The sequence below is a fragment of the Elephantulus edwardii genome, unplaced genomic scaffold (assembly GCF_000299155.1).
Source record: "Elephantulus edwardii isolate Elephantulus edwardi_28Jun2011 unplaced genomic scaffold, EleEdw1.0 scaffold00017, whole genome shotgun sequence".
NCBI classification, from domain to species: domain Eukaryota; kingdom Metazoa; phylum Chordata; class Mammalia; order Macroscelidea; family Macroscelididae; genus Elephantulus; species Elephantulus edwardii.
The window spans coordinates 21,289,517-21,302,188 of NW_006399767.1; the positions used below are offsets into that span (position 1 = coordinate 21,289,517).

General features: G+C 37.6%; 1 protein-coding gene across 2 annotated transcripts in view; it reads left to right on the forward strand.

Moving 5' to 3' along the window:
- BTBD9 (BTB (POZ) domain containing 9) overlaps positions 1-12,672 on the forward strand; it is a 553,349-nt gene that overhangs the window by 47,207 nt on the left and 493,470 nt on the right. The window contains exons 4-5 of one of the 2 annotated variants that reach the window (XM_006882021.1): positions 1,208-1,327; positions 7,676-7,685. In XM_006882021.1, the coding sequence (XP_006882083.1) occupies positions 1,208-1,327; positions 7,676-7,685 (130 nt within the window). The remainder of the gene's footprint in view (positions 1-1,207; positions 1,328-7,675; positions 7,686-12,672) is intronic. The other variant, XM_006882022.1, reaches the window with a different exon arrangement.

Here is a 12,672-nt window from a genome sequence, read left to right on the forward strand (position 1 = left end):
GATTATTTATAAAATGAATAAAAGAAAATATTACTATGATTTAAATGGAAAGTAGGTATCATTTGCATAGTATTAAGTATTTACCATATACTAGGACATTTTGTTTTAATATATACCTTACATTCATGAGGGAGGGGGTGGTTAACTTTGCCACATAACTGTTCTTTTCTCACAGAAGTTGTTATCCTTCTAAGCAAAGGTGAATAATTCAGAATCTTAAGCCAGAAAGATTCTGACATGTGTTGTAAAATTATATCCTGCATTACTGATAACCCAGAGAAGTTCAATAAAAGGTTATAACCAGTTTGAGACTAAGCGATAAAATGAATGGGAGTGAGGGGACAGCAGAAAATGAGGAGATGACACAAAATAAGCTGACCTTTACTGGTCACAACTGTTAGTTGGAGGCTGACATTTATGGTCACCTAAATCTTCTGAGATTGTTCCTGTTGATATTACAGTAGAAGTAATAACTACATCTCAAATTTAAATTTGGGTTATGACAGGGGAATATAGATTTGTTCAGTATGGTCCAGGGCACCTGACTAGGGGAGGATGATAGGCTATTTTCATTACTGCCAGATTATTAGCTGGCAAATTTTAAGTTGTACCAGATAGAAACATATTATCTCTTCACTCATGTCATTTATTTTCCTGCAGACTCCATGTATGTGTGGGATGTTAGGACACAGAGTGAGGAGGAGATAAGTGGCTCAGAATGGGGGACTGTTCTGAGTTGGCTTTCCTTCCATAAGGATAGATTGAGAACTCAGGGCCAGGGAAGGTAGAAGGAGAAGGCTTACTGCTTGTTGCCAGTTTTTGTTTCTCATTCTGCCTTGCATTATTAACCTGCCAGTATGCTGTCCGAGTACCATCTTGGCCCATAGGACCATGTGTTTTGTGTACCTTCTAGGTACCAAACCCCATGCTAGACCTTCAAAATAGGAAGATAAATGTGACATGGTCTTTGTTCTTTTAAGCAGCTTAGATTTAGTAAGGAAGACTGCCATGCTGAAAGAGATATTTTCAATGAATTCTCCAACAGAAGGGTATAGAATAGGCATCTTTCATTCTTATTAGAACTGGGTTAATTGTGGAAAATGCAGGTAGCAAATTCTTTATTTTTGTACCTTTTAAATTTTATTAAAATATAACTTTGCATTGTTTTAATGCAGTAATATTTTGCCTGCTTCCTTTTGATTCATAGATCTTATTCATACTTCATTGAAGTGTCCATGGATGAACTTGACTGGATCCGAGTGATTGATCATTCACAATATCTGTGTCGTTCTTGGCAAAAATTATATTTTCCAGCCCGTGTCTGCAGGTTAGTTCTTATAGATAAGAAATTACTTTGATATTTATATAAGGATATTAGAGCTTTAAGAAACACTGTAGTTTTCTATGGTATGGAAAAATATTTTCCCAGAGTATCAGTTATCAAACACATATCCACTAAAACTTGTGGAAAGATAGAATAATATGTATCTTATTATTAATGGTGCATTGTGAAACTATGCAAAATGTTTTATACTGTATAGATAGGCACTGTGTGGTGTCTATTTGGAAAATATTTAACTGTATATACTTGCCTGAGGATGGCAGGAGGAACTTGCTTGAAAGTGTGCCAGGAAGTGGGGCTGGTATTGAGTTTGTGACATTGAAGCAGCCACATCTCCACTCCTGTGGTTGCTGTGACTTGTTTAGAGTCTTCTAGTTGCAGCTTTCTAGAGCATTGATGGTGTGTTTGCCCTGCCCAACTACCCCCCAGGCTGTGGGTCTGCTCAGTCCATCAGGACTTGGGATTCTGATTAGCCTCCCTGTGGCTGCTCGGAGACTGCCCCTAACCCAGAGGCAGTTAGTTGCTGTGCACTGTTCCAAAGCAGTTAGTATAGGAGTTACTTTGATAAATGTGTATCATGTATGGTATGAGCACATGTCCAAATCACATAAAGTCTTATTTCACAGAACATATTGTACAAGCTAGATGACATATACCTCTATTAGAGCAGCTGGTGGATTTGAACCACGTATACCTCTATTAGAGCAGCTGGTGGATTTGAACCACGTGCCTTTGAGATTGCATGCAGCTGCTTGCCACGAGGCCACCAGTGCTACCTTATTTATGTAGTAAGTAAATGAATAAGAAGGAACAAGGAGCGCTTGAGCCCTGGATTTGCATTTTAAACTTTACACCTTACATTGAAAAGAGTTAGTGTATGTAAAAGGAACATTTTTTCCATGAAAGCCATGAAAAATTTTTCAAGAGGTCTCCTTGGTAGTCCCCAGGACCAGGAGAAGGTTTTAGATGCCAGAGTACATTTTGTGCATCTCTGTGTTCCTTCTCTAGTTATAAAACAAAGTTTGAAGTTTGACAATGCAGATGCTTTAAAAGGGGTTGAGATTGAGTCAAGGGAAGCTGAGTGGGTGGGATCTCTAAACTTATATCATCTCTTAGGCCAAGACATATTAGCTATTGTTGATAGGAATTGCAGCCCCATTTAAGATTGTTTCTAAAAGACATATTTAAAAACTACTGTTGTAATATTTTATATATATGTATTTTTAAACCTATAAGAATTCATGAATTCAGGGGTTTTAAAAGATAATTAAAGACCCCTAAAATTCTTTGTCTTTGCCTTTTTTGTTTGTGTTTTGTTTCTCTAAGAGCTGGAGGCTCCCTCTAAGGTTCTGTTCTTCCCATGATGCCTGCACTCTTTCACTTGTCACTACGTGCAGCTTCTTCAACTTTATTCATTCTCATTCCACTCACAGAACAGCTCACAGGAGTCTCGGAAAATTACCTTCAGATATTCTTTACCTGAAAGTCAAGAGATCCAGGACAGGACTAATTCACGGAGTCAAGTGTGCAGGAAGGGAGGGAAAGGGGTGTAGCAGGTATAAACTGAGGACTTGGAGCTAGCCCTTTGTTCATCTCCTCTCTACCCTTACTTATGACCCTACCTGACCTTTCATTGTGGCTAATTTGGAGTATATGGGGGCACCTTACAGCACTATGTCTCTTGCTCAGAAGTCTCTTTTATACTTGTTGCACTCATAATAGCCTAAGGGTGAATTCTTTCTTATACTACAGTAACCTCACAGTACTTCACTTCTTTTACAGCAAAAAGTATTGCCTACTTTTTTTTTAAATTATGAGTATGACTGGATCCTCTGGTGTGAAAATGAAGAAAATCAATTTCATTTTGCCGAAGAGGTACTAAAGTATCTTAGGTCTGGTGGTTGCTCTTTTTTTATCAGAGGAATTTTGAATAGATAAAAATGAGAGAGACAAGAAATTGAGTGCAGATTCTTTATCTCTGAGCTGCCTAGGGATACTGTGAGAGTGACAGAGGGCCCGACATAGAGGAGGAGATTGACTCTGCATCGACTTGGGTTATTAAGGATGTGTAGGGGATTATGAAATAAGTAGCATAACAGCCAAAGTGTCTGATGTACGTGGACGAACTCTGTGTTTGTATTTATTTTGAAACAATAGGAACGTGGTTCCCAGAACATATCACTGAGAGTAATACCAGTCATGACAGGATCTATGTGCTTTTCTCACTCAAAAGCTCATTTATATGGAGAGAGACATGTGCTTGTGGTGGTTTTTTTTAGAACATGTACTTATCCCTCCTTTATTAATGGACTTGATTATTTGTGCTTCCTTTTTTCTTCTTTTGACTCTTTTGGGCTTGTCTTTTCTGATGAGGCTTTGTATGTGTTGTAGAGCCTAGATGCCTATCATGAATGCATCTAGGCTCTGCACCATGATGCTAGATTGTGTGTCAGTATAGCCAGCTTTCGATTCTTAAGAAAAACATGGTATTAGAGTTAATAATTAACCAGAAAAGAAGTGAGTTTTGATACTATAAATACCTTGGCATCAGAAATGACTTATAGCTGACCCTCCAGTGGATTTTCAGAGACAGTCAATTTCGTGAGAGGAAATTGTCCATCCTTCTGCAGAGCACCTGGTGGATTGCAGCACAGCTTCTTACCACTAGGCCACTAGAACTCCCTGATAATATATTGGTCTTTGTTGTGTGTCACTAAGTCAGAACCAATTCATAGCTAACCTCCAGTGGGTTTTCCGAGGCATTTAATCACACAGGAGAAGATTGCTCATCCTTCTTCTGTGGAGCAGCTGGTGGGATTGAACTGCATGTCTTTGAGATTGCAGCACTGCTTCTTACCTATAGGCCACCTGAGCTCCCTTTGATACTACACTAGTAAGACTTAAAAATCATTTTTATTATGACTTGAGGGAAGGTTTGTTGTTGCTATTGTTATGTGCCATTGAGTCACCTGAGATTCATAGCATGGCGTCCTTCTCCAAGGATTGGTCCCTCCTTGCAACCTGTCCAAAGTGTGTCAGGTGAAGCCTCAGAATCCTTGCCTCCAAGAAGCATCTAGGTTTAATCTGCTCTAGGATGAACCTGTTCCTTTTCTTAGCAGTCCATGATATGTTCAATACTGTTCTCCAACACCACAACTCAAAGGCATCAATTCTCCTTCTATCCTCCCTAGTCATTATCCAGCTCTCTGACGTATAGCAAGTGATTGCAAAGACTATGGCCTGTATCAGGTGCACCTTAGTCTCCAGAGTGACACCAGTGCTCTTAAGTACTTTGGAGAGGTCCCTAATAGCAGACTTTCCCATCACGATGTGTCTTGTAATTTCCTGGCTGCTGGGGCCAAGAGTATTGACCATGGAGCCAAGCAAACTAAAGATGTTAACAATCTCAATCTCTTCCATCCATCCTGATACTGCCAATTGGCCCAGTGGTGAGAATCTTTGTCTTCTTGACATTGAGCCTCAGTCCATACTGGACTAAGTTGGTATTTTCATAGCATTTTAAAATGCACCCAAGAACTAGTCTATATTGATTATCCAAGCATGTTTTTATACTTGCTGGTTCTTATCTTCATAATCATTTATTGACTTCTTATACAGTGTTCTAAATGCACTTCTTCCACGAAGAACTATTATTATTGCTGTTAGGTGTTACATGTTATTAGGTGCCGTAGAGTCATGTACAACTCATAGCAACCCTATAAACAACATACAGAATCCTTTTCTGTGCCATCCTCATCGTCTTTGACACTCTTGAACCCAGTGTTGCAGTCACTATGTCAGTCATTGTTTAGCTCTCAGCAGTATAGCAAGTGATTGAAAAGACTGTGACCTGAATCAGGTGTGTGTTAGTCTTCAAACTAACATAATTGCTCTTCAGTATTTTGGGGAGGTCCCTGAGAGTGGGTTTGTCCAAAGCAATACATCCCCTGATCTCCTGACTGCTGGTACCAAAGATATTGATTATGGATCCAAGTAAGATGAAATCATTGACAGTTCTTTATTTCCTTAGCTCTTTAGTGCTATTTGTGTTACATCAGATAATTTGTACATTCATATGTCACCTTCAGTCTTCATTGTCCTTTTCCTATTTAGCCTCTGATAATCAAATTACACTCCAGGAGGCAAGGAGTGTGGATTCTTGGTTAATATTCTTTCGTGGTACTCAGATTATGACCTTGTTATGTGCCATCGAGTTGCTGGCAACTTATAGTGACTCTATGTACAATAGCCCTAAACCCTGCTCTATCCTGTGCCAACCTTATTGTCTCTGGCTCACCTACCCCCACAACCTCAGTGACTGAATCAATCCATCTTATCAAGGATCTGCCTCTCTTAGGCTGTCCCTCCACCCTCCCGAGCATGATGTTCCTCTCCAAGGACTGGCCCTTCCTTGATACATGCCCGAAGTAGGTCAGACAAAGCTTCAGAATCCTTGCCTCGATGCAGCAGCTTGGTTTCACCCTCTCTAGGACAAACCTGTTTTTTCTCTCAGCAACCCATGATATATTCAGTACTCTTCTCCAGCACCACAGCTCAAAAGCATCAGTTCTCCTTCTGTTATCCCTAGTTATTTATTGTCCAGCTTTCTGATACATAGCAAGTAATTGCAAAGACTATTACCTGTATCAGGCACATCTTGGTCTCCAGCCTGACATCGTTGCTTCTCAGTACTCTGGAGAGGTCCCTGACAGCAGACATTCCCAGTTCAATTCGTCTTTTAATTTCTTAGCTGTTGGTACCAAGAGTGTTGATTATGGAGCCAAGCAAACTGAAACCAATCTTAATCTCTTCACTATATATTATGATGCTGCCAATTGGCTCAGTGGTTTGAATCTTTGTTCATGTTGAGCTTTAATAAATTTTTTTTTTTGCTTTAATCCATTTTTAAGGCTGCAATCCTTGACCTTTTACAGTAAGCTTAAGGTCCTCCTCAGTTTCAGCAACCAGGATTGTGTTATTTGCATAACACAGATTATTGATAGTCTTCTTCCAATCCTGATGCCACATTTCTCCTCATAGAACTCAGCTTCCTGGGTGATATGTTCTGGATATAGATAGATATAGATATAGATTAGATATAGATATAGATGCTATAGACAGTAGGTGCTTAATAAATGCTAGGACAGGTTTTATGGTGTACCATAACTAGATAATGAAGAAAGATTGATTTAATTTAAAATGTACATGTATTCTTTGGTACTTTTTGTCAGTGTGTTTGTTAAAATGTGGTTAAGTGCTGGAGAACTTTTCCAAGTGGAAATAACAGTCCTTGGTAAATCCATCATGCTGTGAAAAGTGGGGTATCAGTGGAAGAGAGGAGAATCCTCAAAAAGATGAAGTAACACAATTGACTGCAACAAATCAAGTTGGGCCCGTTCTCAAAGATTGAGAGGTAAAAACACGATTTCAATCTTTTGTTCAAGAGTTGTTGTAAGTTGCAGTCCACAACAACTAAAAACAGCAACAGTTTCTGTTTTTCATTTTTCTTTGAGCAACTGAATTCTGAGACTAATGATGAAGGATATGAATGTTATTACTGATGAAAAAAAATATGTATAATATACATTCACAGAAGAGATAGTCTATGAATTGGGGGAAATGACATACAGATCAGCCCTCTCTCTCTCCATCTAGGCCAAAAATATGCTTATGTTAACATTGTAGAAAAACCATGTACATGGAGTGAGTTGGAAATATGCTCAGATCCTAATTTCCCTTAAATCTGTGATATTAGAAGGTTGTTTCTGAGCTGTCATTTGTGCATCAGTAGAGGACAGGAACAACAACACTCACATCATGAAGTGTTGACAGTGTGTGTGTTTACAAGTACTGAGCTTCATGCTGGCCCCAACTAGACATTCAGTAAGTAGTGGCTGGTTTTTAGTCTATTTTCTAACTTGTGAGATTTTTAACTGGTACATGACCTTCAAATGTAGTCATCTGTGCCGAGGTGCCTCCCGCTCTGGAGTTGTCCTCTTTGGAGCCTTTTCTTTGTGGCCCTTTGCTGCTACTTTATACATAGCAAAATGTACATAAAACATTTCCCCTTAATAGTTTACATTAATATTTTTTTTGTCTTAATGACTTCTTGTATGTTTTCAGCAATTTTCATTTATCCATCTGTCTAAAGAGGGAGCTCTGGTGGGATAGTCCATAGAGAGTTGTGCTGCTAACCCAAAAGTCACGCCTCTCTGGCTGTTTGAATCCACCAGCTGCTGCCAAAAAGGATAAACAATTTCCTCTTGTGTGATAACAGCATCTGAAACCTACTGGAAGGACAGTTAAGAGTCAGGACCTACGTGACAGCAGGAGCTCTGATGGTGTAATGCATGATACAGTGGCTACTAACCACAAGGTTGGAATCCAGCCGCTGCTCTGTGGGAGAAAGACGGGCCGACTCATGTAAAGATTTGTAGGCTTGAAAACCCAGTGGAGGGTTGCTGTGAGTCAGAATCTACTCAACAGCAGTGGTTCGGTTTGGTCACATAAAACCCAGTTAGCATGTCATCTGCCCAAGATACTAGACATTATCTAATGGCAGAAGCGTTGAAGCATTAGGTTTTAACACCAAATTGATTGTTCCAACCGTAATATTGAGTGAAGGTTGTTGTTGTTGTTGTTATTGTTGTTATGTGCCGTCGTTGTTATGTGTTGTATTCCATGAGAATACCATGGAGTGAAGGTAGAAGGAAATTATCTAGTCTGTTTTTCTGGGCCCTTTGCATTATGATTTAAGTGTGAACTCTTCTAATGTAACCACAGACTTAGATACACCATCCAGCTGGCAGTGAGGAAAAGTGACTTGTCAATTTCTATACACTTTTTCATGTTCCCTCAAAACCGTATCGTGTCTTGTCAGCCTTCTCATTCTCAGAGAGGGTATTTTAACTCTACCCATAAATATTCCAACTTCTAATATCTTGGTTATTGAATAAGCAAGTGGCATCCACTTCCTAAATAACATGCCTCTGGAAACTCTATGAACTTTGAGAAATGATGATAGTTATAGAAAGACTTCAGGTCTTTTGTTCATAGGGTTGCTGAGTCCTGCTCGACTAGAGGGCAAACAGCAGCAACAACATTAGAAAGTAGTAGCAAATACTGACTGCTGTCACAAGATGTTTTTAAACATTATGGTTATGTCCAAGCACAGAGCTGGTAATTTGGCAATCGTATGGTTGCTGAAAGAAGACTTGAAATGGGTGTGAGTGGGTAGAGGAATACTGGGTACATGTATAGTTATGACTGGAGGAGCCATAGAGTGATTTGAGAGTAATACCTGGGAGTTGAAGAAGAGGAGTAGTGGAATGAAAGGAAAACATTTCAGGCTGTGCTTATTAAGACAGGGAAAAAGACTAGGTGACAGGATTTACTACAAGGACTGTCAGAGAGTGAAGAATTAGAAGGAACAGTTTATTCAAGACAACACCTGGAATGTTGCTGAGAGGGGTGTGATGTGACAGAGTAGAACATGGAACTGGTGGAGTTCCACACAAAAATTGAGCAACTTTCTTTTCTTTTGTTTTTAATTATCGAAATAGAAATGTATTTTTAATAGGCTTTTCTTGTTTATTTACAAAATGTGTATCCATTGTTTTTCACACTAGATCTTTCCCATTTCCTTCATCCTCCCTCCATGTAATGATATTTTAATTTAAAATTGTATGGGACATATTTTAAAAGTTGATAAAGCTTGCCCCTCTGGGGAAAAAGTTCTCATTTTTAGCAAGTTATAATCAATTCATAGCTGATGATTCTCAAAACTTTGAGTTTCCAAAACTATAATTGCAAGAGATGAGATTTCCCAGCTTTGTCCTGCTGGTGAGTTTCAACTGCCAGAGAGTCTTGGCTCTTATGGACTTCCAGTGGCACTTACAGTTTACCTCTTTTTTCTTTAATACATTTTTTAAATTGTGATTTTAATAAAAGTTTACAGAAAAGTTAGCTTTTCATTCATTCATTGTTGTAAATTTTATTCCTTCTCCCTCCCTTCCCCTTTCCCAGTACACTTAACAAAACCCCCAGCATTCATTGTTGCATGATTACCTCCTTCCTCCACACCTCCCCCAACCCTCTTTGCAATATACCTTTTATTCTGACCTGTTGTCATATGTATAATGTCTACTCATATATTCCTTTTACATAGTTCTTTCCTTCATCTGTTCCAATGCAGTGCTCGTTTTCTATCCATTCTTACCCTATTTTTCCTCCCAACCCCCCAAGTCAGTGCTCCTTTGTAACATTGGTGCTATCCTTTCGTGATCGAGATTTTCACTCAGCATAATGTCCTCCAGGGTCACCCATGTTGTGTAATGTTTTATGAGTTCATTGTTTTTCAGTGCTGGGTAGTATTCTATTATGTGACTATCTCATAATTTTCCTATCCATTCATTTGTTCATGGTCACTTGGATTCCTTTCATCTCTTTGCTGTTGTAGGTAATGCAGCAATGAGTGCTGCATGTATCTGTTTGGATGGTGGTTTTGGTTTCTTTAGGGTATATTCTCAGTAGTGGAATTGCTGGATCAAATGATATTTCTATTTCTAGCCTTTTGAGAAAGTGCCAAATTGCCTTCCATAGTGGTTACACCATTTTACATTGCAACCAGCACTGAATAAGAGTTCCAATCCCCTACAACCTCGCCAGCATTTATTGTTTGCTGTTCTGTTGAACTTTGCTGTTGTTGCTGGGGTGAGATGATATAGTTGTTTTGATTTGCATCTTTCTGATAGCTAAGGATTTTGAACATTTCTTTATGTCTTTGTTTGCCATCTGAATGTCTTTTTTGGTGAAATATCTATTCATACCCTGTGCCCATTTTGCGATTGAGTTGTTTACCTTTTTCTTGTTGAGGTGCTGAATTATTCTATAAATTTTAGATATGAATCCCTTATCACCTATGGCATTACCAATTCCCCCCGCCCCCTCAGTCTGTGGGTTTCCTTTTTAACCTCTTTGGAGAAATTTTTTTATATGCATAGGGATTTCATTCTTAAAAGGTCCCATTCATCTATTTTGTTCTCTCCTGGTTTCAGGTTTCTCATGATGTTTGGAAGATTGTTCATGATGTGTATTAGAGCTTCTAGAGTTCTTCCAGGTTTTTCTCTGATGAAGTCTATAGTTTTTGGTTTTACTCCTAGGTCCTTGATCCACCTTGAGTGAGTTTTTGTGTATAGTGTGAGGTGTGAGTCTTGCTTGAGTTTTCTACAGAAGGTTTTCCCAAACCATTTATTTAAAAGCCTGTTGTTGCTCCACGTAACTGATTTACAGTTTCCCTCTTCTGAATTCTCTCCAATATGAGCACAGTCAATATTTTTTCAGTGTGATTTATGATTTATAAAAAATGATGTCTTGTTTTAGTTTCTGTTTCTTTGCTAATTAGTGAGGCAGAGGATCTTTAACACTGGCTATTTATTTCTTATCTGTGAAAACCTGTTTTAATCCTCTGCATATTTTTGTCCTATAGTGTTATAATTTTCTTTCGAGTTTGTTAGACTTTATATTAGTACATGATTTTCTGCTGTGTCTCAATATGATGCTGGTATTTGGCAGCCATATAATGGCTATTTATCCATAACAATCTAAAACATTTCTTTATTATAATTTTTCTAACTAATAGTCTTTATAATAATACTTTTATTTTAATAATATTCCCATTTCATTTAAAATGTTTATACCAGTTTTCTTAAACCCTGTGTGCAGTATATAATCCAGCAAGATAACTGGGCATTGTCTCATTGTAGAATTGCAGTCTTTGAAATCAGAATCAGACTGATTATTCCAGTAGAGTGACTGTCATAAATTATACAATTTATTATCATTATTGGATTTTAATATTTTATTGATACTTCTTGCCATATAGAAATTGATACTATGTACCACTGAGTTTTGTCAGCATATAGAGCTGGTCCTCCAGGAGGTTTTGAAGGCAGAAGAGGAGACTGCTCATCTTTCTCTCACGGAGCAACTAGTGGATTCGAACCACTTGTATTTGGATTGGCAATGAAATTTCTTACTTACTAGGCCACCAGATATATAGCTACATTAAAAATGAATTCAAACCTATCAATCTTTTTTTCTGTTTAGCTATGTTTGCCTCATTTCACCATCGAATAATTTTATATTTTAATATTTTTTTCTGCTACTTATTTATGTGTTATATATGTAAAGATTTAATTACTCTAGACTTTTAAAGTATAATTTCAGATTGGGATATGCAGATGAGTGAGACCAATTATTTAATAATTTTGTTTTTTTAACTTCCTATACAAAATGAATGGCCATATTTATCATATTCTAATTTTTAGCATATACACTGCTCTGTTACATTTGATTTCTTTGTTTCTGAATGTTTGAATTTTCATTGTTACATTTCCTTCTCATAGAATAAATTCTATTAGTAAGGTGTTAAGTGTATGTTATAGAATTAAGAAAGGTACTTATAGAACACCCACCAGCCTTTCTTCTGTTCTCAATGGCCACAACTGAGACCATAAATAATGATTAACATCTTATTAAAATGGTTTAGCTTAACATTATAGTAAGCGTAGACATACTTGACTATCTCAGGAAATAGATTTTCCCTCATTTATTTATCATTTACTCATCCACCAAATCAGCACTGACTTTTTAAATTAAGCACCAAGGCTGTACTGAGGGTGGCTACACTCTTGGACAGTTAATAAAGTAATAAGAAAGGATAAATAAAGGGTGGGTGATCAGATTTACTTGTGCATTGTGAAGATGCCGCTGTAATAGTGACTGAAATCAGGTGGAGGAGAGTGTTTAAATACGTTAGTCAGGAAGACCAATGAGGGAAGATGGGTGTTTTTAAGCTTAGATGAAGGGCATGTCATTCTCTGGTCATTGCTTTAGATGTTTAGATTTTCTTTAGTGTAAAGTTAAATATTTTTCCAGAATGGCTAATACCTTGGAGGAGGTCTTATTAGACGAATACTAAAAATGTACTCTTTGTTGGTATAGAGATTTGCTGTAATCTCTTTTATTGTGGCTATATACAATCCACCTCCCCCAATCCAATCCTTTCTGTCATTAGATATATCTATATATCTATATATAGATATCTATATCTATCTATCTATCTATCTATATTTTTTTTTCTATCTATCTATATTTTAAGCCACCTTTATTATAATACTCACACAGCATTGTAAGAGTACTAGACTTAAACAAATGAGAAAATAAGCCTTGCTTCTTCATCAGGTCACTAAGATGCGTTAGAATTATGCTAAACTTTTGCATTCTTTCTATGTTCAAACAGTTTCACAATTCAAGAAGTACTTCATTTG